This window comes from Schistocerca gregaria, chromosome X, assembly GCF_023897955.1.
Source record: "Schistocerca gregaria isolate iqSchGreg1 chromosome X, iqSchGreg1.2, whole genome shotgun sequence".
NCBI classification, from domain to species: domain Eukaryota; kingdom Metazoa; phylum Arthropoda; class Insecta; order Orthoptera; family Acrididae; genus Schistocerca; species Schistocerca gregaria.
In genome coordinates, this window is record NC_064931.1 from 534,426,585 (window position 1) to 534,452,978 (window position 26,394).

The 26,394-nt window shown below is 44.3% G+C and overlaps 1 protein-coding gene and 1 long non-coding RNA gene across 2 annotated transcripts in view; one reads left to right on the top strand and one right to left on the bottom strand.

Moving 5' to 3' along the window:
- LOC126298650 (basic salivary proline-rich protein 1-like) overlaps positions 1–26,394 on the bottom strand; it is a 40,766-nt gene that overhangs the window by 9,705 nt on the left and 4,667 nt on the right. The window contains exons 2-4 of the mRNA XM_049990065.1: positions 19,122–19,316; positions 2,752–3,336; positions 993–1,202 (exon numbers count right to left, since the gene is read on the bottom strand). Coding sequence (XP_049846022.1) covers positions 993–1,202; positions 2,752–3,336; positions 19,122–19,224 — 898 coding nt within the window. The 5' untranslated portion in view covers positions 19,225–19,316. The remainder of the gene's footprint in view (positions 1–992; positions 1,203–2,751; positions 3,337–19,121; positions 19,317–26,394) is intronic.
- LOC126298651 (uncharacterized) overlaps positions 1–26,394 on the top strand; it is a 123,187-nt gene that overhangs the window by 3,078 nt on the left and 93,715 nt on the right. The window lies entirely within an intron of this gene.

The window sequence follows — 26,394 nt, forward strand, 5'->3', positions numbered from 1 at the left end:
GAGATCTCTCCTTTCCATTTCTCAGGTACTTATTACAGTTTGTGTGCTGCTGTATTTTTATACTCTCGATCTTACGTTGAAACATTCTGAATGTTGGGTACTCAGTGTATATAGAACAAATTTTAAATGTCGTATCCTGATACTATTTTACTGCCATAGTTTATTTCATCTGAAAATATCTGTAAACGTTGATCTGTTTCGATCGCAGGAACCTGAGTAGGAAAGAATGTCACGTGATTGAACTGTCCGTAGCCTCCTTGACATTGATCCTTGGTTATCACGTTTTTGAGAAGTTTTCAAGTCTAGTCGAACAGCAAGGTCATGTTAAACTACTACGCTATGTCGTGTAGTTTCAGTGTCATTTATCATTCAAAATTTTCGATTATAGAAGTTATAATCTTTTATATGGCGCTGATTACGTCGGTTGATCATACTAACGATAAGCGAGGGAAATTTTGAGTTCCATTCTCCATGCTACTGTGGTTCCTCTGGTTCATCTCCCGTAAAAGTCAGATGGTTCCCAATGGCAGAGTTCTCGACTCATCGATACTGAGTAATCGGAAACAATCTGACATGCTACTTCTCAGTTCTGAAGAAAATCTTGTGAGTTCTTCAGAGCAATGATATCAGGCTACGTACTGTTAACAAAGGCCATTTATATATCAAGCTACATTGCTGTAGCGATGCAGTTGATCTATTCAGACCTACTCTATTGGTTTTATTCGAACTGAATCAATACGGTGAGTAGGACCACATGAACAAATTACAAATGTGTAGTAAATTAAGATTATTTTTTCGCATTATTGCAGTTGAGAAGTGGTAAATTACATCTTGAAGTAGATAAATATCAAAATATGTAGTTATTGTGTCACACTGAGTCGAATGAGTTTCCATCAAGGGAATTATATAATTTTCCTTAAATGGTAGACATAAACATAAAGGGGCAACATTATTAAGGCTATGATTATGCCAAGGTACTAAGGTTGACTTACTATCTGTAGTACGGGAGCCACAATCCACGTTGTAAGGGTAGTCGCAGAAACCTTCCTCGCTGAAGGCCAGCCCGGCAGGGCACTCCTGCTCGATGACCACGTCGTCCCAGCAGTTGACGAACTTGTGGCAGTCCTTGGTGGGGAACTGCCCGCGGGGAGCTTTGCAGCTCTTGCGAAGCTCTGCCAACTCGGGGCTCTCTGTCGCTGGCTCTGTGCGCCGAATATCAAACAGTGCACATTACGTTCCATCTCTGGGAGTATGATCCTAAATTCCAATTTATAGTTCTTGACACAGTTCATCGTTAGACCTTAACTACTACGTTATCTTCCAGTTTTCTCATATTGCATACTGAATAAAACATCTTTAAATTTTCATTTGTTTGTCAGTGTGACATGATATTTACTTACAAGTATTTAAATTTTTTCATCCTTCTCACATGGAAATACTAGGCACTTTCCAATATAGGTACAGATTACCTGTCTAACAGGTTTGATACAGATTTTCTTTGGGGAGAACAGACACATTATCATAATTTATGTGTACCGGACTTGTGTTTCAGGAGATACTTTAGGATTGACCTTCGCATGACATTATTAGTGACCTACGTTTTTATGTAGTAATCTGGTTGTCGATATGAAAGCTCCGCATGAAGGTTCTAAGTATATTGCTTTAAAATGTGTTAGTAGATTTTAGCCATCAAATGAGTTTTAATGGAGAAAATAGATGTGAAGCTAACAACTGGCACTTATGTGATTGTAATTAATGCCTCCAAAGTAATCTTATAGGGATCAGAAGTGAGGTGACGGTGTTAAGGGGTTTCACTACTATGTAAACAGTGTATGCTTATTATTATGGATGTAATTTACTGCACTATTGGATTGTATTTCTGCTACAGACGCACGTGAAAGCGATGTGTGCCTTTACATATGACATTCCTATTTATTCAAATGTGATGTGAAGACTGAGGCTTGTGATAAGTGCTTGAAAATGACTTGCCGCGCGGAGTAGCCGCGTTGTTTGAGGCACCATGTCACGGATTGCGCTACCCCTCCCACCCGGAGGTTCGAGTCCTCCCTCGGGCATGGGTGTGTGTGTTGTCCTTATTATAAGTTAGTTTAAGTAGTGTGTAAGTCCAGGGACCGATGACCTCATAAGTTTGGACCCTTAGGGATTCACACATATTTGAACAGTTTTGAAAAAGACTATCAGGTGAAATTTGCTAACAACACAGACAATAAATATATTACAGGCAGTTTGAACCATGTTTTCTTTCTTAAAACATAGTGAGGCTGTGGACCCCCACAAGAAAAAAAATTCTATAATGTACAATTCCATGGATAAAAACTGGATTCAATTTATCACTCAGAATAGTTTTAATATTATAAGATTAGAGGAGGGTGAAGTAGTCACTAGCCGTGTTTCAAAAATACACTATCTCCAAGAAAAGTTACTGATCATTCTCATAATTATTAACTTTATGATCTAAGACCATAGTTTAAAGGTTGCTGCCACAAGACAGTTCAAGAATAAAATCTGGATATCACTACAGATACTTAATAATGCTATGATTCCTGATGGTGCCGAATTCTTATTCAAATGGTTGGTGTCAGAATGTTCAGTGAATTTTACTCTTTATCTGTCTACCCTGGAGAAACCTAGTACGTCGAATGAAGCTTGAAGAAGTGATTGCGTAGCCATAATGTCTCAGTCAGTGACAACCAATGTAGCGTGAGAATATAGTTCAATTTGGAATCTTACCAGGCTGAGGCTGTGGCTGAGGTTGTGGCTGTGGCTGGGGTTGTGGCTGCGGCTGTGGCTGAGGCTGTGGCTGCTCAGGAATGCCTCCTGGTTGCTGTGGCTGACCATCTGGCTGCTGTGGGAAACCACCAGGCTGTTGAGGGTAGCCACCTGGCTGTTGAGGGTAGCCACCTGGCTGTTGAGGGTAACCGCCTGGCTGTTGAGGGTAGCCACCCGGCTGTTGTGGGTATCCACCTGGCTGCTGAGGATAGCCACCAGGCTGCTGAGGATAGCCTCCTGGTTGTTGAGGGTAGCCACCTGGCTGCTGAGGGTAGCCACCTGGTTGCTGTGGATAGCCACCTGGCTGTTGAGGGTAGCCGCCAGGCTGCTGAGGATAACCACCTGGCTGTTGAGGATATCCACCTGGCTGCTGTGGGTAGCCGCCACCTGGCTGCTGTGGGTAGCCACCGCCTGGCTGCTGAGGAACCTGAATCCACACGTTTCCGGGCTGTGGTGGAGGGGGTGCTGATGGGCCTACTCCCTGCTGCACGACGGCGATCTGTACTTGGCGTTGCTGGTCTTCATCTGACACTGATGCGGGAGCTCCTGCAACAACAATATTATTATAGACTATGTTATAAATCACACTTAGTCTACTGTGGAACTTCAGCTATGTTATCTGATGGTATGTACTTGATAGCACTGGCCACCACTAAGCGAACTGGAGGGAAGAGGATTTTGGAATCTTCATTTTTCTTCCTTGTATCATGAAATAAATCTAAGGACAAGATAGTAGGGATGCAATTAAAAGTGTACCTATGGTCTGTTGTGTATAGATGCAGAACCCAGTACTGTCTGGTCTCAGAGGTGCATAGATCAGGCCTATGGCTTATGGCTTGATAAAGACTATCTTGGAAACTTGTGGTTAAAGGACTGGACGATTCTCACCATCGTAGAATTTTAAAACAAAAATTTTTTGGTGGCATAGTCTCAGGATTTCTTGTGTGGTTGTAGCAATACTGCAGGTCGATAATTAATGCAGCGGGTCCGTCTCCTTCGCTGGAGAGGTCTTCCTGGGATAAGTTTTAGAGATTTTTTAGTGGAATTAATATACAAATTTAAAAACTCCAATTTAATTGGGGTAAACTGACTTATTTTTGGACGAATATGGAGAAGTTATGAAAATGTATAAGACCTGAAGTAGATGACTTGCTCTGCGTAAACATGAGTCGGCTGCTGTTATGGTTAGTAAGACAGTGTTGCCTCAACTTCACTCCATTTTCTTTTTGAATTATAATATGAAATAAAACTTTCAAATGTTGGAAACAGCTGCTATTTCTTTTGCTTTTCATTTTTATCATATCACATTATGTATTTACCAGTTAGTAAAAGAATCTATGAATAGAGTGGTTTATTGATAAATATACAAGTAATATTAAGGTTTGAGGACTGCAAGTGTGAAATAGACTATGGTGGGCTGTAGTATGCTGTGCGTTCAACAACTGTGATTAGAACGCATTAGCAAACAAATTTTTAAGGTTGTATTTGTACGACATATTATATTATCCCACAAGCTGGTGTTTCTGTAGACGAGTCTCGTCCAGGAAGCAGAAAATCCCAGCAACATCTCTGGTGAGACTGTAGTCACTAGAAGAAAGTGTGATACTGCTACCTACATTTTGATCTTGAACATAAATGCAGCTTTTGTCATACTTTGCATCAGATTACAACGCCGAAGATTGATAGTTTGATTTCAAGGCAGAAGTTCGTGACGCACCTGATGTTTCTTTTTATCTATAATTAACAGTGAAATGAAAACGAGTAAGTAAACTGTTTATTGTTTCAAAAGTCATAGCCATAACTGTTAATACATTATCCTCCTGTGAGACAAGACGATCAGTGCCTTTTTTACGGTTACCTACGGAGCCATAGTTGTATCTAGGCACGCTTCTCTTCGTCAGGAGCAAATCGATGGTCAATCATATCTTTCTTCAGGGCTCAAAAATATGGAACTCCCATGGAAAGACATCTGGAACGTCTGGAGGATGTGTAAGGGCTTCCCAGCGAAACTTCTTCCCCGTCGTTTCGACTACGCTGCAGAACTTTTGCTAGGTAGCCCCTACACATCCTCTACGCAGTCCCGATCTCTCCCCATGCGATTTCCATGTTTTTGGAGCCCTGCAGAAAGACATTCGTGGCCGTCAATTTGCTCCGGACAAAGAAGTTCACGCCTGGGTGCAATCATGGTTCCTCAAACATGCGGCACTGACCTTCTTATCTCACAGTCGGGTAAATATGTTAACACTTGTGGCGGTTATTTTTGATATAATAAATAGTTTACTTACTTTTTTCCGTATGTCTCGTTTTCGTTTGACTGCCCTTATATGTTAGTCTTGTGCGTATAACAAAAATGCTATGATTCACAACGTTTGTGTTCCATGTTTAGTATCAGATCCTCCTATAAGAGTATTTTTAAGCTCTTCTTGGACCATGATAAGGCAAGAGTATATCATCTCCAATGCGTCCATGCTTAGTAAATACTTCGGTTTCGAACCTACTTTAGAGTTCATGCGTGCTTCACTTTACGTTGATAATAGTAAAATGATAAAATTTATGATTTGGAAACAAAAATCAAATTATTGGAAACTGGGATTACAGGACGTGGGTGTAGGACAGATACAATTGCATCAGTTTTAGTAACCATGCTAATCAAGTGATACCTATTGCCACAGTTAGATAGTTTCAACAGAACAAATTTGTGCTCTACTTGCTGTATATGGTTTGTGTTTCGCATTTTGATGCTCTCAAGATGTTCATTTGTACAAGTGACAAGCATTGTTAAGAACAGAGAAAGATGATATTTGCAAAAGTTATCTTATGCGCGTCAAGGATAGGTACTTCATTTTCATTTTGAGGTCCAGTGAACAGACAGTGAGTCTGAGATGCAAGAACGAAGCTGCATCACAGTTGTGCCGTTGTTTGGCGATACAGTTGGCTTCCTCGGCTGGTCGCTTCGTCCAGGGAAGCCGGCGTCACGGCCCACTTGCTTCCCATTGTCTAAAGGCTGGCAGACAAAAACACTTCTCTCTAGCCATCTGCATGCGACTAATCGAAACTCGTCTTCGCTCCATCAGGCAGAGTTGTTTACTGGTGATTCTCAACCTAGCTTAATACCTCCCCATTCAGTTTCCGTGCTTAAGGTACATGTGGTTGTATCACTGACACTTACGGCCGCCCTTTTCGACTTTCTTCTGTATGCAATATTAACAATAAAATACTAATAATGACAAAAAACTTTGTTGAATTTAGTACAACCATCGCTTTAAGACAACACCCATCTTGGTCCGCCAGCTGTCTGATATACTACGAATATAGACTGACACGAATAATATCTGACTACTGGCCCATAGTACAGAAAGGAGATTGATGTTTAACATCTCATCAACTTCAAGGCCGTAGAGAAGGAGCACTAGCTCAGTTGTATAACGGTTGCTAAGGAAATTGAACCTTCTGCACATACCATTCAGCATTTTACTGAATTAGTTAGGATTCATCAAGGACAGTCGTGAATGTTGATGGTCGACCTGAGATTTGAACTTAGAACCACCCAAATGTGAGTCTATTGTCTTAACTACTGCAACATCTGGCTCAGTGACTTTAAATTGAATATCGTAAACCATGAGGTTTACGTGTAGGTAAGTTTGAGCAGAACTTCACACAGATCCTCTTTGGAGGGACACAAGTTAAAGGAGAATAAAGCTTTTCTGTATTGTAAGGCACACTTGTGGAAGTATAGCTGCCATTCGTTGTCAGAAAACGTGGGAAAACACTGAGTTTTATTTTTGCGTCTTTAATGTCCCGTCCGGGAATCAGGCTAGACTCTGGCATTTGCGATCGTTCCGACCAAGTATTCTCGAACTGTTCGCGGAAACAGAAGTGGGAGTATGAACTATCACAGCAGATCATAAGAGATGCTATAATAGAATGCCGAGTGTGGATGCGAGATATCTGGGATGGAGTCATAGGTCTGCTATGCAGTGTAGGGATCGGATCAGTAAAAATTTGGGTCTCTTTCAGGAACAGTCATTAGTAACTGGTTCGGTATCTTCAGATCACAGCACTACAAATATTGCAACTACAGATAGTGAGCTTTGTTACGAGTCGCATAGATTTAGTTCCGTGGCTGATGTCACAAATGAATATATTTTAGTTAGAGTTGCACCCAGGAAAAGACTTCTGATCTTCGAGGATCCACATCAGAAGACATGGCGTAGGGTTAAATTCATTACTAAGGAAGATAGTGATGGGACGAGTTTGTGCGCTGGTAAAGCGACCGGGAAGAGACGAATTCGAGTACTAGTCCAGTCATCTCTGTTAAATTTTTTCGTGAATTTCCTAAATAAACTTCTGATGAATACCGAGCTAGTTCTTTCATAAGCGATGTCCGACTCCATCAACCTCCACATGTGGCATCGTTTGTGTCGTGCCGTACGTCAAAGACAAAGGGAATTAGGATATAGAGCGAAAGATAAAACATACACGAAATAACGGAAGTTCTAAGATAGAAAGAATTGGGTTCTTCGTCCCGTGAGCGACGAGGTCCTTGAACATAGTAATACAGCGTGGAATGAATGAGGATGGGGAAGGCACTTCACAATCAAAGAAACTACCTCGGCATTTGCTTTATGTGACTCGGGAAAACCACGGAAACCTAAATATAGGTGACCGGACGCGGCTTTGAATCCTGCTTCTGCCGAATGAGAGTCAAGTTCAAATGGCTCTGAGCACTGTGGGACTTAACTGCTGTGGTCATCAGACCGCTAGAACTTAGAACTATTTAGACCTAACTAACCTAAGGACATCACACACATCCATGCCCGAGGCAGGATTCGAACCTGCGACCGTAGCGGTCACGCGGCTGCAGACTGTAGCGCCTAGAACCGCACGGCCACTCCGGCCGGCTGAGAGTCAAGTGTCTTACTATTGCGCCATCTCGCTCAGTTCGAGGATTCGAATTCACCGTAGGGATATAAGAAATTTTAACCCTTTAATTGATGGTCTTGTTCTCAAGAAGCACTTGTTTCCAGTACCCACTGTACGAGCAGTAAAGGGTCCAACTTCATTTTAACTGGCATTGTTGCTCTTAGTGACCCACTGATTACGCACAATTGGTAGTGCCTACCTGTGTAGCGCAATAATTTGTTACAAGGTGGCACATATCAAGTGATATGCAGGACGGCAAGTGCTTCGTACTTGTTTGTTTCATTGCAAACGAGGGAAAAGTTTCCTGCAGGATTTGTCAGTTCACTTGAATAAAATTTATACAAGTACATTCAGCTGATTCACAGAAAAATAGAGTAATACTTTAGGCACTGTAGTCTTTCTTTCTTTCTTTCACTGGTGCCATATCCCGTGCTGTCGCAGGGTCTGTATTGTTAGGAACGGATTTGGCAAGGGTAGTGGAAAGGGGCGGCCGGATGCCCTTCTTGCCGCCACCCCGTAGTCCCTGGGACGGAATTAGTGTACCCCTGGGGACCAGCCCGGTATTCAACTAGAGGGATGTGGAAAACCGCCTAAAAACCACATCCAGGCTGGCCGGCACTCTGACCGACGACGGTAATCCGCAGGGCGGATTCGATCCGGGGCCGGCGCGCCTACGAGTCCAGGAAGCAGCGCATTAGCGCTCTCGGCTAACCTGGCGGATACTTTAGGCACTGTAGGATTTTTGTAAAATAAATTAAAGCTTGTTTATATAAATAGTTCATTAAATTTGTGACGTTAACTCAGACCAGAGCCCCTGGCAGTCCCGTCAGTGCCGACCGACTACCGTATCATCCTCTGCCAATGGTGTTATTGGGTCTAACATGGAGGGCGGGGAGTCAACACACTGCTCTCCCGGCCGCTGTCAAGTTTCGTGACCTCTAGGCCTTGCTACTCGGTCAAGTAGCTCCTGAGCTGGTACCACGAGGTTGGGTGTACCCGTTCCAGTCTTCCGACCAAGGAAAGATACCTGGCAGTATCGGAAATCGAACCCGGCTCCACTTTGTGGCAGTCAGACGCGGCGACAAATCAGCTACGTAGACGAATGCCATGACCTCCCAGGGTCCTTATTTACTACAGAAAAAAAAAACACAACACTAATTTGTTCATAAAACTTTTGAATCAGAGCCAAATAACATCATGTACGTGAATCCCATGCTCTTTATCAGTAGTGCGATAACGAAGAGGTTATCGCAGAATTAAGGCGTGTCGCTTCTTTATCTGATGCTGCTGGAGATGGAAAGATACACTCGTTCTTGAATAAGAATATTGGAATAATGTAAATAGTCATCTTGCCCACATATATCAGGAAAACGAAATGCCAAGTTAGCGCTTGCCTCAGTTTAGTGTTCCACGAAACGCGATGTCATAAGTCCCGCACAAGCTGTAGGTGGTGACTAAGACTGGAGCGGCGGAATGCCAAGAAAAGCGGTGAAGAAGCGGCGCAATACGGTAGCAGAGGCAGTTGGCTGTTGGTATGCAGCGGGCGCCACAACGTATCGCGAGGCCCATCGTGCGCTGGCGCGGCCTCTCTGCACCTCCGCCGACTGCCCAAATATATGACTGCCTCGCGGAGGTGGCCGGGTCGAGGGAGCGGGCTTTGTTTTCTTTCTTTTCCGTTTTCCTTGGCCAACGACTGCGCTCCAGCTAATCGTAAAGCAGCGGCCGACGTGGCGATTTCCTGTTATGCGTGCGGGCTAGGCCGTTGGCCTCCGGCCACCTTGTTTAGCTTTAGATCGGGCGCGCCTTCCGTATCGGCTATCTTCCTTTTATGGTGAAGTAGTTTACAGAGTTGTAGCGCGTCAACGTGGATACGATCGCATCGATAATGGACACAGTTCGCCTCCAGATCACGAACTCGTCGTAAAGCTTCGCTTCTCTGCAGTTGTTGCGATAATAGTACAATTTTCATAATGCGCTCGTCGTTATCAGTGCTCCAGCATTAGTCACGCTATTACGGGATTGGTCCAGCATCCGGTATTCGGAACCGATTTTCGCTTCAGGTCGCATCTTTATACTTCGCAAGCCACTGTATAGTGCATTCGTTAGCAGGACTCGAACCTGACACTGAGCGACGTTGTTAAGACACTGGACTCGTATTCTGAAGGACGACTGTTCAAATCCTTGTCCAGCTAACGACTTTCAGGTTTTGCATGTAACCCGGAATTTTTTAAGGGAAATACTGGTATGGTTCCTTTGCAAGTGATAGTGTTTTTTCCTTCCTCAGTCCAAACTTATGCTCCGTATCTAATCGACATCTACAACTAGATATACAGTGTGTAAATGATAACTGTATTCAACGTACCACAGTGGCATATGTGAAGTCGAGATGGAAAAATTGGTATAGGATACTTGCGGTCCATGAAGCTGGGGAAAAGCCTCAAATTGGCCCTCAAAATCCACCTGAGCTGAAGCGCAAATGCACCTCGCAGATGTTGACTAAAATCGTCCTTGAATATTAAAATGTAAAATTGACATGTGTAAATTCTGCCTCAAAGTATTGTGAATCTACACACCATAAAATTAACATTAAAAGTTAACCTTAAATTAACGTTAAAAATTAACATGTAAATCTTGTTATTACGAAACTCTTGTGCTTGTGAGGGTTAAGCTGAGATTGTATTATCAACGTAATTAGTTATTGCATTTCGTCTACAAATGCCTTTTTCTTACATTATCCTAAACGGGAGAGTTTAAATTAATAATGCCAACGATATAGTTGACTAAGATATTGGCACAAGAGAGCAAGATGTTATTGAAAATTTCCGCGGCGCGTAGCTTAGGTGGCTTTTGCAGGCCATTTTGAAGTTTATTCCTGGCTTGATACACCGCAAGTGTTCTGTATCAAACTGTTCGTCTCGCCTTCCCCCAGACCACGGTGGCACACTGTAAAAGGTTATCGTTTACAGCCCGCATAGTCCGCAAACCATGCATGGTTCAGCATCTTTCGTGTTAATATTAGCATTTGTCTGTTATATTCCATTCACGAACCGAACAAGGGAAAATGAGTCTCCATATGTCTTGTTAGGTGCTAATATCTGTCTAGCATTCTCATGTCCTTGTGCGAAATACACGATAGAGGCAGCAGATCTGTTGAAAACTCTTTCCGAATACCGGATCTCTAAATTTACCGTATGCTTTCGTGAGAACTAAGCCGTCATTCGTCGAGAGGTTCCCATTTAAGATCCCCGAGTAACTATTTTACCCTTTGGTATGGGCTACACCCACCTGTTACGCTACCAGTAGCCCTTCTCTGAATTCGGTCGATTTCTGCTATCACGCTTACTTCACAAATACGCCAAACGCTGCAATGCTCTACGACTGGTTTTGTATGTAATTTCCTTCACAGATACTCCGCACTTTCCCAGAAACCTTGCAACAAATCGAAGCCTTCTATTCGTTTTTGTTACTCTTGATCTTAGTGTCCACGCGGTTGCGTATCGTTTGTTATTGTTACCCCTACACATTTACACGAAGCAGCGTGCTCCTGGTTTCACCCACTATTTATTTAATCGAAGACTATTTACTTCATTCTGTTTCCCAAACTCAGAAAATGGGCTATGGAGGCAGACTAAGGGAGCTCTCGTCGGCGCTCCTAGGAAGATCTCCGTGAAGTAGGTATTCCGTTGCCTTCCTCAAACGTGATAAGAATTTCAGGCTCGTACCTGTTCATGCGAATGACTGACAGTGCTTATACAGCTTAGCGTTGTGTTTTTAAAACTGTACGGAAGGGAGAGGGTGAAAGCCAGAGCCTACACTAGCCTATTCCCTTGGCATACCACAATGTCGGCAGCCGAGCTTAACGTCCCTATCCGAAAGATGGTTTACTATTAACATTATCACTTGCCATCATTTCATTAGACACTGTAGAAAGATTTGGAACTGAATCTCAGACAGTGGTGGAACGTATAGTGATCAGGAATTTGGCGCCGTCAGATAATAGCGGTGAACATTTCTACCGCCACATTGACTCTAACAGACTATCTCCGAAAGAAGGTAGGAAGATTGGGTTTAATAGCCCGTCGAGATCAAGATCATTAGTGACGGTACTACCTACGAGTAGAGCGCCGTAGTACAGACGTGTGTCAGCGACCTGGGCTACGGAAGCAGGCAGTATACTTATACCACACTATAACGTATTGCCGGCCGGTGTGGCAGTCCAGTTCTGGGCGCTTCAGTCTGGAACCGCGTGACCGCTACGGTTGCAGGTTCGAATCCTGCCTCGGGCATGGATGTGTGTGATGTCCTTAGGTTGGTTAGGTTTAATTAGTTCTAAGGTCTAGGCGACTGATGACCTCGGAAGTTAAGTCGCATAGTGCTCAGAGCCATTTGAACCATTTGATAACGTATTTATGAAGTTGTTGTTACGTTTCGAAAGTCATACAGCAGCTCTGCTTAATGGAGATCCTAGCAAATAGAGGATACACTACACTTCGATACCGCACAATGTCACGTTTTAAGAAATGTCCTTGCTACTGCAACAATCTGAACGAAGTGGCGCACTTTAAAGTATTGAACTCATATATTGTAGGAGTGAGCTGCAAACTTACAATCGACATTTTGACTGATCTTTCCGGTGGTTTTAGTGGATCATATCAGGCTAGGATAATCCACTGAAGAACGCTATGTTCAAATTCTTGCTCCATTCCTGTCAGAACGAACATGTGCTAATACTTAGATGTCAATAGGACTATAAACACTAACAGTCTATGCTTGTTTCCCATTTAAATGGAAAACGAATCATCATACGGCTAGTAGATTAGGTGTTCATTTATTTAAGCGTGAGTATCAACGACAACTAAGAGATAATCAGTACAACCGTTCATCGAACGACGCAGCTGAAAATTCGTCACAGATATCTATCTGTAGGATGACTGTTGCAAAGTCAAAGGCGGTTTCATTAAGTCACTTGAGGAAAATACTGGGATGGTTCCTTTGCAAGAGACAAGGCCTATTTACATTCCCATCCTTTCCCTATTTGAACTTGTGCTCCATCTCTAATGACTTCCTCATCGACGGGACGTTAAACTGTGATCATCCTCCCGTCTTTGAATCTGACCTTCGCTACATCAATTTCGAGACCGCGAAGAAGTTACAATGTCAAGCCGGTAAATGTACTGGTCCTCCGCTACGAAACCCAGAACTGCAGACCGTAGGTCGTAAGGCTTCCCGGAAGCGTGAGAAGGCAGGCGGAGGCAGTGCGTCGGCCTAACGCGGGACGCGTTGGCTGGACACGCACGCGGGAGCCGGTCGGACGAGTTGGCATTCCGGAGGGACGGCGACAGCGTACCTGCTGGCTCCACCTACGAGGACGAAATTGCGGGTGCGCTTATAACGGGAGCACCCACGCCGGCCATCGGCCTCGCCCTCTCGGGTTACGCCGCGCTCCACTTCCACCTGCCCTCCGAGACCGGAAGCTGGCCGCATCTTCTCAGTCCCAAGCCGACCCGCCTGTTGAAAGACTAGGGTCGTTAACAATAGAATTAATGAACAACGCTTGTGAGGCGCGGTTTTATAGTAACTAATAGTTGCCTGCCGCATTTAAGTTGGTCATTCGAGACGTGCTGTCACAGCTGTCGGACACTGTACCTATCGTGGTCCGAGAAGACCTTCCCACTTCGAGATCAATGTCCATGAGCATCTGAACATAGATTCTCTCATCGCTGGTTTGGAAGGAGAAGGGAGGGGTGGTTCCGTTTGTACTTCTGCATTTAAATTTGCGTATATACTGCGTAAGCCACTACACAGCGCATGGCGGAGGCTACTTCGTTTCAAGATTATCAATTTTCTCTATTATTCCAATCGTGTATTGAGCGAGAACAAATAAGACTCACTGTATGTCTCTGTATGTACCCCAATGTCGCTATTCTTAATCTCATGAGTCCTTTGCGAGATTATCGATGGCGGTCATGCAATCTCCTTCCCATGCCGTTACTCTAAATTTGCTCAACGGCGAGAACAGCGTCGTCTCTCCTTCAAAGATCTCCGTTTAAGATCTCCGAACATCTCTACTACACTTTCCTAAGGGTTCTGCCGACATGATAAGAATCTAGCAGTGCACCTCTGAATTCGTTCCATGTACGCTATCACGTCTGCTTGGTTAGGACTCAGGTTGCAGTCTTGTCTTGTATCGGATTTTCTTCAAACATGAATTCCACTTTCCCAGAGCGTTACCCATCACCTTCCGTAGCACTGGATTTATGTTCCTTTTTACAGTTAAGGTCGAAAGTAACTTTCATATGATGTGTCACTACCTAGTAACATAGCGCTGTGAAAACTGGACCATTCATAGAAAGAACTGCTACAGTATAAAAGGTAACCAAAGTAATACGCAAGGCAACGAATGGAGCCGGCCGGAGTGGTCGAGCGTTCCTAGGCGCTACAGTCTGGAACCGTATAGTGATCAGGAATTTGGCGCCGTCAAATAATAGCGGTGAACATTTCTGCCGCCACATTGACTCTCCGAAAGAAGGTAGGAAGATTGGGTTTAATAACCCGTCGACATCAAGATCATTAGTGACGGTACTACCTACGAGTAGAGCGCCGTAGTACAGACGTGTGTCAGCGACCTGGGCTACGGAAGCAGGCAGTATACTTATACCACACGATAACGTATTGCCGGCCGGTGTGGCCGTCCAGTTCTAGGCGCTTCAGTCTGGAACCGCGTGACCGCTACGGTCGCAGGTTCGAATCCTGCCTCGGGCATGGATGTGTGTGATGTCCTTAGGTTAGTTAGGTTTAATTAGTTCTAAGGTCTAGGGGACTGATGACCACAGCAGTTAAGTTCCATAGGGCTCAGAGCCATTTGAACCATTTTGAACCAACGAATGGAAATGCCACTTTAATTCAAAGACAATAGTTACACTGAAGTAACCGTGATTCATGATTGTCTCCTGGACATTCATAAAGGCGGGGCATGGTTCTTAATAGAGTGTGTGATCACCACAGACGACGATGCACGCTCTGCAACGTGTTCCCACTCTTTCCTCAAGGTTGGTTGAGAACTCTGATGGTCGAGCGCTCCATTCCTTCACCAGTGCGGTGGACATCTGCTGGATGGTCATTGGTTCATGTGGATGTGCCGTAGTACGTCTTCCCAACGCATCCCATAACTGCTCGAAAGAATTTAAGTGGGGCGAACGGCCAGGCCAGTCCATTCGCCAAATATCCTCAAGTTCCATGAGCCCTTCTACCAACGCTGTTTCGATGCAGCGGCGCATTGTTATTCATAAAAATGAAGTCAGCGCTGAATGAACCACTGAAAAGACGTACACGAGGAAGGAGCAGACTGTCACAATATCGTTGACCGGTGACTGTAGCGTATTCACAGATTTGCAAGTCAGTCCGCCAATGCACTATTATGCCTCCCTACGCCATAACTCCTGGACCACCTAAACGATAATGTATCCCTCGGTTCATTACGTGTTTCCCCCTCTCGTTATATGAGGGTAAGTTCAGAATTGTCGAACACGATCGTTTTGCTGGTCCAGGTGTTGTGGAGTGGGGAGGCATAATATTACACGGGCGTCCTGATCTCCAGATCTTTGAACACGGTACACTTATCGGTTAATGTCGTTGTGCCACTATACTCCTTCCCAATGTGCGTCTTTTCTGGGGTGTATACGGCCTTGACTTCATTTTTATGGATGACAAAGTGCGACCATATTGAACTGCGCAAGTGGAGGAGCTCTTGGAATGAGGGGACATTTGGTGAATGGACTGGCCTACCCGTTCTCCGACTTAAATCCCATCGAGCACGTATGGGACACGTTGGGAAGACGTATTTCAGCACACTCACGTGAACCAACGACCATCCCGCAGTTGTCAGCCGAACTGGTGAAGGAAAGAAACGCCCTACCATCAGAACTCCTTACTGAACTTGTGGGCAGCATGATGGGAGCACGTTGCAGAGCGTGCACTGCCGTCCTTGGTGATCACACACCCTATTAAGAACCACGTCTCGCTTTTTGTAATGTCCAGGGGACCATCATGAATCGCTGAGACTTCAATGTAGTTATTTGAATAGAAGTAGCATTTCTGTTCGTCTCATTGCGTTGTCCTTCCCGTTACATTCTGTATTATACTGTATCAGTTCTTTGCACGTGTGGGCCACGTCTAATACGATACTTTTGCACACCAGTGTCTGTATATCGCTTGCTAGAACTGTGCCTAAATATTTATACAATGTGACCTGCTCCGGATATCTGCCAGGCTTTCGCATGGACGTTAACTGTCCTTCCCTAATAAACGGGCCGGAGTGTCCGAGGGGTACTAGGCGCTACAGTCTGGAATCGCGCGACCGCTACGGTCGCAGGTTCGAATCCTGCCTCGGGCATGGATGTATGTGATGTCCTTAGGTTAGTTAGGTTTAAGTAGTTCTAAGTTCTAGGGGACTGATGACCTTAGAAGTTAAGTCCCGTAGTGCTCAGAACCATTTGAACCTAATAAACGATACACGACTGCCTGTGATGTATCCACGCTGTATATTTCCATGTAGGGGTTGCGTGACGTTATCGGTGTATAAACTCTCAGTAGAAACAGAAGAGGAACTGCTTTTTAGGATCTTAACTATCTGCTTCTATGTACGACAAACAACACACAGATTTGAGATTATGACAGAATGTTATGCACCGTTATAATGAAAGATTTCAAACTGGCGGTTGAACATAGCTGTGGGCTTAGGTTGTTGCTACGAACAGTAAGTTGCTTATAACTGATAAAGAACTGAAGATTCATTCTCCTTATCTCTAATAATTCAATTTATGACGCTCTATGATCCGCGTAATTTTGACCCTAAAGGCTTGGGACACGTCATCTGTACCAACTGGTTCGTCGCAGCATCCTTAGATTGAATGTTCAAATGTGGGGCAGTCAGTAGCTTTCGAAGTCTGCCTTCATTGTCTTCTTTTAGAATAAGCAACAGATTCAGGAGGATGGAATGGGATTTACATTCTTCTGTGGCAAGGTCCTCACGACCGAAGAATATGTACACATTGGCGTCTCAGATACAGGGCAGTTTGGGCCACATTTCACTCGCATCGGAAGGAGCCCGTTTCTAATCACCGTCCGGAATTCTAGATATAGATTACCCGTGATTTTCTTAAATTAAGTTACATGAATTCTCGTATTTTTCCTTCGGAAGAGTCATAGCACATCCTCTCGTTTAGTGTTCCGTCTCTAATCACTTCGTTCTCAATAAGGCTTTAAAATCTTCTCTTTCTTTAACCATTCGATCATGTCCAAAAGCAAACTGTAAAGGGTAATCAACTGTGATCTCTCTGCTTCTAGTGCTCGATTTCAAACACTACAGGGCGACTGGACACTGTATGTATTGTAGCTCTTAGTGACGTTAAAAATTGTCAAACGAAAGTAAGGAATAGAGTTTTATTCAAATTAGAATGTACAAGTAAACTAAAATATTTATTAGAAATACGTAAATGTTAGAGTTTTCATGTTGTAATCGAGCAGCAACCACGTCACTATTTGGCAGAGAAACAGAGACGTGATCGCGAATCTTGGAAGCTCCGTCTCGAATCACTCTCAAAGCAACTTTATCTTGGTCACGTTACTCAGAAAGTTGGTATGACCCGCCGGCGGAAGCGGCTCAGTACTTCCAGGAATATGCAAGCACAGGGCAAGGCCGCAGGAATCTACCTCCAGTCGTTTTCCAGGAGAAGCCAACCGCAAAGTTAGGGAACAGTCTTGCTAACAGTTTGAGCAGTCAGCAGCTCACTTTCCAGTTCACGTCATTGTATTCGAGTACTGTTCCTATGCTTTCCTGTTATTCCGTAAACGCAGACACCCTCAGAGCCTTAATAGGCTAAAAATTAGCACTTTACGCTCTTTGAAAAACTCAGTGTGAGACGCAGAAGACTGAAAACAATTTATCCTGCAGTACGTTACTAGTGTTTCTTTATCTGCACCAAACAGTTGGTACGTTCTCCTGTTCTAAATAAAGGCGTTCTCTACGTTTAGAGAGGGCAGGGTGAGCAAGTTCAACTCGACTGAATAACAGCTTGCTCTACTACTAATTTTTCCATTCTTCTAGTCAAGTGCAGCGTGAGTTCACAAGACACACAACACTGATTACTTATCAATCTAACATATGTGGCACACCTTCTGGTGACGTCACATTGTTAATATTATACTATATTAACTGAGACATTAACTAGACACATGTAATGGCAGTTTAATGGACTAATTTCTATTGCTTTCGCTGTCGACAAGGTATTAAAAATCAAAGGAAAATTGACGAAAATTAAGGAGGAGAGTTAGCCTACACCTAAGGATTAGAGCAGTGCTATTACATAGAGCTGTTATGATACCGTCCGATGGTTAAATATATTGCCTTGCCGCTGAACTGAAGGCAAAGTCTGTTACCGTATCACAGGAATTGCCTCCTTTTCTTCGCAGGCCATCACGATCAAATTCGTGGGTCGTGCATAGAACAAATGAGAGGTTAAGTTATCGCCTTTCAAATAAGCAACCAGAGCGACGACGACTGTAATAAAGATTGCTGCCGTGACAGGGCGTAATATTTCGTGGTGGGTAAGGTGGTCGTTTGCGCCGACGAGGTTCTTGTTTTGTTACAGCAATCAGCGGTTGCTCCTCCTTCCCTTAGCTGACTACTTGGAGCCTATCCCGTAGCGTCTGCAACAGGCCCGTCTTACGGAGATCAGTTCCAAAATGATCCCAGTTCTAGCTACCGAAACTACAAGAAACGGTACCTAAAAGGCGAAATAATGAAACCTAGAAAATTTTAGTAGATAGTTAACTTTTAAACCACTTTCATAAGACTGCCAGAACAAAACTGTCCAAAAGTAGATGAAATAGTCTTCTAACAGATCAACCAAGTACCTTATATATTTTACTTGGTTGTTGTTAGGAACAAAATATTCTAGTTTCCTATTATTTGGAGACTGCAAGCCTATCACTGTTGAACGCTTCATACGGGAGCCATTGGGGGATGCTCGATATCAAAGCGTGTGTTCGTGCTATCGTTTGAGAAAATTAACTAAGAAAGAATTTCTTGATGTTTGCGTAGTTAAATGTTTCCCTTTTATGTTGAAAATAGCCAGCACTGCATTTAGCTTACAACTTCTAAGTTTCTGCTGTCTAATTTTCAGGAGCTACTGATGCCGTTCTTTATACATTGGAGTGAGAAATACACTCAAGGTGCTGCTTCGTAACAGAAGTCTCCTCTGATACGAAATATTATATGTCGGATGTTCACAAATTATTTACTTTCACGTGAGTTTAATCACCCGATCATCTCGGGAGGAGCAGTGTTAGCAAGGAAGTGTTGCGTTGGAGCAGGCTGGCTTTGGAGCGCTGCGGCCTCGGTCCCTTACCTTGGTTGGCGGCGTCGGTCCTGTGGTAGGGCGGGTACGCAGCAGTGGCCGCAGCGACCACCGCCAGCACCAGGAGGAAACACATCTGCACACGCCGGCTCATGACGTTACCTTGCAATGTCACGGCCGCGCGCTACCGCCTTATATACGCGGGTGCGTCAACCCCGGACCCCCTGCGCGCAAAAAGACGACCGCCTGGCTAGAATGAGAGAGGAAGAGAATTAGAAAAGGAAGAAGAGAGCGAGACGATTTTTGCAAAAGGACTGTGCCTCCCCTTCCCCGAGCGGCGCATTGACCGCGCCTTCCGCCCGTCCGCAGATTCGCGCGTCCCCATTGGACGGCCGCTCTGCGGCTGGCCAATCCGGACCGGCCGGGGTGGCTCTCGGCATTCGCGAATCAGCATGTTTCAACATAGTTCTGCGCCACCACTAATATGCGCGCCGGTATCTCCTTATTCTGCTTCCATCCAATGTCCGCTCCAACATAGAGAAACGGTCTTTGTAATTTTCAACGCAAATTTCCAGCTGTGTTCTCCTTTTAGGACATCCGCGACCTATCACATTATACGGAACATTTAATGTCCCGACGCCGAACATTAAATATTTTGGCAAGGCCTATTGTCGGTTTGTTACAGTATTGCTGTTTGGCGACCAGGGTACTGACTCAGGTGGGATAGTACTCGTGTTACCGTCTTTATTGCAACAGATTAAACCAGATAAGCACCAAATGCTTTTAGTGTAACGATACCCAGTCATTTCACAGTCTTCTTTAGTTTTAAGTCTCCGAATAAAGCGATGTTAAATGCAAAAAAAAAAAAAAAAAAAAAAAAAATGGTTCAAATGGCTCTGAGCACTATGGGACTTAACTGCTGAGGTCATCAGCCCCCTAGAACTTAGAACTACTTAAACCTAACTAACCTTAGGACATCATACACATCCATGCCCGAAGCAGGATTCGAACCTGCGACCGTAGCGGTCGCGCGGTTCCAGACTGTAGCGCCTAGAACCGCTCGGCCACTCCGGCCGGCATGTTAAATGCAACAGCCAGATTAGTCGATCATTATTCCTAAGTAGTACGATAAAGTCGCATACGCCTTTGTGTGTTCTATTCAGTCCATAATAATGCAGCATTATAAGAAAATGAGTATGGTACATCCTGTTCACTATTGGTAGCTAAACGTGGCAGTCACAGATATATACCAGGGTGGATCAAAACGTAATGCTTCTTTTGTCATAAAAAATTAATAATGAACACATAACAGCGAAGTTCGTATAGATCATAGCCTAACTGTCATCTGTCCGACACTGCCGTTCAAAATACAGTAGTCACAATGCATTTGTACACATCTGCGCCATCGTTGAACCCAGGCAAGAAAACCAACTTGAAAGAATTCGGAGTTTTGTTTATTTGCCTCACAATGGTTTTAAACCTGTTGATTTTGAACTCTAACACCTCTTTAGCCTCGAATCACTTCATCAGCAAGTTCTCGATTGGTATCTGTGACAGATGTCGGCCGATATCTGCGCGGCATACATGCAACGCCTATTTCTCCGTTACCAAGCTTTTCCACCCGACGCCGCAAATTGCAGATGTCCATTACAGCGCCTCATATGCTTTATTCATGGATAAGGTTAAACCAGATTTAAAACTGTGGATCAAAAAGTAGACCCCTAAATTTTTCCAAACTGGTTTTGATACCTGGGTTCGCGTCGGCCGCGGTAGCCGAGCGGTTGTAAGCGCTTCCGTTCGGAACCGCGCGACTGCTACGGTCGCAGGTTCGAATCCTGCCTCGGGCATGGATGTGTGTGATGTCCTTAGGTTAGTTAGGTTTAAGTAGTTCTAAGTTCTAGGGGACTGATGACCTCAGATGTTAAGTCCCACAGTGTTCAGAGCCATTTGATACCTGGGCTCAATAATGGCCCAAATGTGTAAAAATGCATGGTGACTATGCTGAAGACTAGTGTTGTGTAGGGTACATTTCAGGCTATTAGCTGTACTGATTCCGCTGTTATACGTTCATTATTAAAGTTTTATGACACAGAAACGATACAAAGAATTAACTGAGGTGACAAAAGCCATGGGATAGCGATAAGCACATATACAGATGGCAATAGTGTCGCGCACACAAGGTACAAAAGGGCAGTGCTTTGGCGGAGCTATCATTCATGTGAATAGGTCTCCGGTGTGGTTATGGCCACACGACGGAAATTAACCGACTTTACACACGGAATGGTAGTTGGAGGTAGATGCATGGGACATTCTATTTCGGAAATAGTTAGGGAACTGAATATTCTGAGATACACAATGGGAAGCGTGATCCAAGAATACCAAATTTCAGGCGTTACCTCTCACCACGGACACAGTAGTGGCCTACGGCCTTCACTTAACGACCGAGAGCAGCTGCGTTTTCAGAGAGTTGTCAGTGCTAAAGGACAAGTAACACTGCTTGAAATAACCGCAGAAATCAATGTGGGAGCTTTGATGAACGTATCCGTTAGGACGGTGAGGCGAATTTGGCGTTAATGGACTATGGCAACAGACGACCGACGCGAGTGCTTTTGCTAACAGCACGACATCGCCTGCAGTGCCTCCCCTGAGTCCAGACCCTACGTGACTGGAAAACTGTGGTCTGGTGCGACGAATCCGTATTTCAATTGGTAAGAGCTGATGGTATCGTTCGATTGTGGTGGAGACCCCACGAAGCCATGGACCCAAGTTATCAACAAGCGCTCTGCAAGTGGCGGTGGTTCCATAATGGTGAGGGTTGTGTTCACATGGAATGGACTGGGTCCTCTGGTCCAACTGAACAAATCAATGACTACAAATGGTTACGTTCGGCTACTTGGTAACCTTTTGCAGCCATTCATGGACGTCATGTTCACAAACAACGATGGAATTTTTATGGATGACGATGCGCCTTGTCAACGGGCCACTAGGACACCCAGACTGCTCTTCATGAATCCCATCGAATATTTATGGATCATAAACGAGAGGTCATTTCGAGCACAAAATCCTGCACCGGCAACACTTTTGCAGTTACGGACGGCTATGGAGGCAGTATGGCTCAATATCTCTACATGGGACTACCAACGACTTTTAAAGTCCATGCACACGTTAAGTTGCTGCACTTGGCGGGGCAAGAGGAGGTCCGACACGATATTAGGAGATATGCCATTACTTTTGTCACCCAGGGTACTGTCATCACGTGTAGCATTCAATTTGCCGTTCACGTTATTTGCAAAAATGAGATTGCAGCAGAATTCCAGATACTACCATGGAAGATATTAATGAAAACATTGAATGGTACCGTATACCGAAAACTAGCGAGGAGTCAAAACAGTTAAGCCACTAGAGTCGCATTCGGTAAGATCAGGGTTCAAAACGACTTCTGGTTATCCACATTTATCATTTCCGTGGTTTTCATAAATAGATAAAGACGAATACCAGGATGGTTCCCTTGAGGAGTACACAGCCGATTTTCTACGTCATACTTGTTTATACCACATACGCTCCATGTCTAATGAGCTCGTCATCGACGGGGCGCAAACGATAGTTTTCTGTCCTCCATTACTTTGAATGCGAAATTTTGCGTAGGAGATACACGGAGATCGTTACGTAGGTGGTGTCGTTCACGATCATCAGGCTTTATGCCCACGTCAAGCATAAATTATAAACCTCTTCGCAGTGTCTCGTGAAGGGAGAACATGTGATTCTGTTTATAGTGATCCGTCCGTCCAACACAGTTAAGCCCGCTGGTCCTATTATTTCTATTCGTGAAGAGCAAGATACATGCTGGCACAGGATGTCACCATCTATCTTCTCTCAATATCCTACAACTCAAACACGACACCGCACTGCACGCACACTTATTACAGCCACCCACACTCAACAGATACACCGAGGACACAACGTCTATACACCACGTGGAAAGGGGCCCTTGTGTGAGGTGGAAAAAACCCTTCCCAAATTGACGGTTGAACAACCTCTTGGGATCTACCAGCTATAAATGCTCTGCAACTCTTTATGTATCTCTGGGATTGCAACAGATTGCTTACCGCTTGTTAACTCCCAGATATTGATAGTGATATAGGTCGCAGACAATGTTAACTGGTCAAGAGGTGTTGAATGGTTGACTTCTATATTTATTAGCACTTCAGTAGGCTATTTCGATTAGTGACTACTAAGGGTATCATTTTATCCATAATTCACTGCTGCAAATAGTTCAAATGGTTCTGAGCACTATGGGACTTAACATCTGAGGTCATCAGTCCCCTAGAACTTAGAACTACTTAAACCGAACTAACCTAAGGACATCACACACATCCATGCCCTAGGCAGAATTCAAACCTGCGACCGTAGCGGTCGCGCGGTTCCAGACTGAAGCGCCTAGAACCGCTCGGCCACATCGGCCGGCTTGACAGCTGCGCCTGTGTCTATATCGAATGTGTTGGAATTTTAATAACCTACGCTTTCAGCCACAAATACGAATATAGGTGCTTTAGTATCGTACAGAATGTATTTTTGTCATTGTGGGTCCATCGGCATCTGTACTCATAAGCGAGCCTACGACATTGAAATGTCGCTTCTTATTACAGAAAGTTGCGTCGAAATTTAATGTCTTATTAATGATATACAAAACAATGTTACAGTCCAGTAGTAAGAACATGCAAGAAGAAATATAATTCCACAAAACAAGAGCCCCAGAAAGTAGTACACTGGTCTGCAAAATTTAAAGACGAGACAAATAAAGTAAAGTAACACATTAACAACTCTGTGGAAATATATGAAAGTGCAGTAGCATGTTGCCAGACTCTCCCACTCGTGCACAGAAAGCTGAACGTCACTTGGCGTGACCATATTGCCAAATGGAGCTGGCCCCAGAACACGATGCAGTTGAAGGAAAGGGCAAATACACTGTGTGTCAGTCAGCGAGGAGATACTGTACACTATGATGGTGTTTTCCGTTGTAGAATGATCTCACAGGGGAATAATCAACGGGAAACTGGAAAAATGATGAAGTGTGACTAATGTAGACCAGGAGATTGGTATTGCTCACCGAAATGTTACACTTGCATGGGGGGGCGTTTTTAAAGATAGGCACTGTTGGCCGAAGGAGAGGACGTGGTCGACCATAGTCAACTACAGCAGCGGATCACAGCTACGTCGTGAATCACGCAAGAAGGGACTCAAGCCAAACAGCGGCTGCAATTGCAACCAAATTTAAAGGCACTGTTGGGCACACAATTTCTCGTTCCACAGTGGCACGGCTACTGCATGGGAGTGGTCTCTCTGTCAGACGACCACAACCTTGTGTTCCGTTGACATAGGCACATAGGTGGCACTGTTTGCAATGTTGGCAACAGCATAGGGACGAGATCAACGAGGAGTGAGGTCACGTGCTCTCCTTGGATGAGAGCAGATTCAGTGTGAGTAGTGATTTTGGATGTATCTTCATATGACGAGAGATTGGAACACAAGGAACATTGTCGAACATGATCGTTTCGGTGGTCCAGATGTTATGGTGTGAGGAGGCACGATGTTGCGCTGGCGTATCGAACTCCAAATCTTTGAACATGGTACACTCACCAATCAACATTATTGTGACGCTGTACTCCTCCATGTGCGTCTTTTCATGGGTACATTCGGCCCTACTTTTTATTATGGACAGCAATGCGCGATCGCAGTGAACAGCGCAAGTGGAGGAACTCTTGGAAAGAGAAGATATTCGGCTCATGGATAGGTTTACCCATTCCCCCAACTTAAATCTCATCGAACACATTTGGGAAGCGTTGGGGAGGCCTACTGCAGCCCGTCCACAGGCACCAAAGATCATACAGCAGTTGTCAGGCGTGCTAATGGAAGAATGGAACGCTCCAACACGAAAACTCTTTACCAACTTTGTGGAGAGCATGGAAGCACTTTTAAGACGTTACTCTGTCGTCCGTGATACACAGCACCTCCGTGGTCCGCCGTTGCTGTCTACTGAGACATCGTGGATGAGAAGACTGGTGTGCGGCCAGCTCTCCTCCACCCTCAATATAAGCCCGGCTTTCTGCTGTCAGTGTGGCCCCATTTCCTCCGATCACAACAGTTATTTGCTAATTTCATTAAATTTTGTAAACACTCAGAGAGCATTATATACGGTACCTTCTCAACCCAAGAAGTTTCATTTAGTTTTATCGTCCCCCTACGCATTGTTCACTTTTTTGCTAGACATTTTATTAGTGAATGTAACAAATGCTAAGTTGCAGTGCGGTTTGGAATCTGTGTTAAACTATAGTTACCCCTGTAAATGGCTGGGTAATTCAGTTGAGAGATTGGAGGGAGGAAGGGAATAACACTTACAGTAGGACCATGTTTAGAAAATCACTACAGAATTTAAACCTACATGTGAGTTGACAACAGATTTCAAAAGAAATATAATTATGGGTGGTCATTTAGCATACCACATCATCCTCTTTTTGATACGGAATCCGTTTTAAAGTTATCCTAACTCATCGTTCATTTGGCTAGTTTGATACTTAACCATGTTCTCGACAGAATATATTAAATCTTAATAGTCTTTCCTTCTTTCTCATTAAGGGTGATAAGTTGTAACTCTGTAGAACAACGGCTCTCGACCCTACGTGCCAGTGTTTTGTGGATAGTTCTGCGCCATTTCAGCCGTCCAACTCAAACCTTCCTTCTACTCACCCCAAATACCACAGAGGCACTCACATTATACTGGGGGGCTAACACTAACAGGGAGTGGATCTATTGGAGACTGACTTGACAGTTGCAGTTTTTGAGACGTGGGAGTGATCTGCTGTATAACTGACCATACTCTTTTCCTAATGATTAAGTTACATAATCGAGTCGGAAGAGTAAGGCGGAAATGATAGTAGAACATATTCTTAGTACTTGCTCTGCTTATTTTAATGTTTGTAGGTGAAAACCCCACTCAATCCGACCCTTAGATTGGTAGATATTTGAATTTTAATTGAGCACGTGTCTCAGAATTCGCTGGGTTGTGTGATGGCCACTTCTGACAATCGTAAGACTGAGGGCTGGCGAGCGCCTGGTAAAAAAGCAAGTCACCTATGGGTGAGGTGGAGCAAAGGATTAGAAGGGACATTGAGTCTTCGAGCAGGGATGCTACCGGAAAATCTCAAGTGAGATGCAGTTTATAGGGACAGATACCCATCAACAATAGATGATGGGACCTGTCTCAAGCCATTAAGGGTGGAAGATGCAAAATTAGTCCATCCGGAAAAATACTTTTTTGAGGAGATAG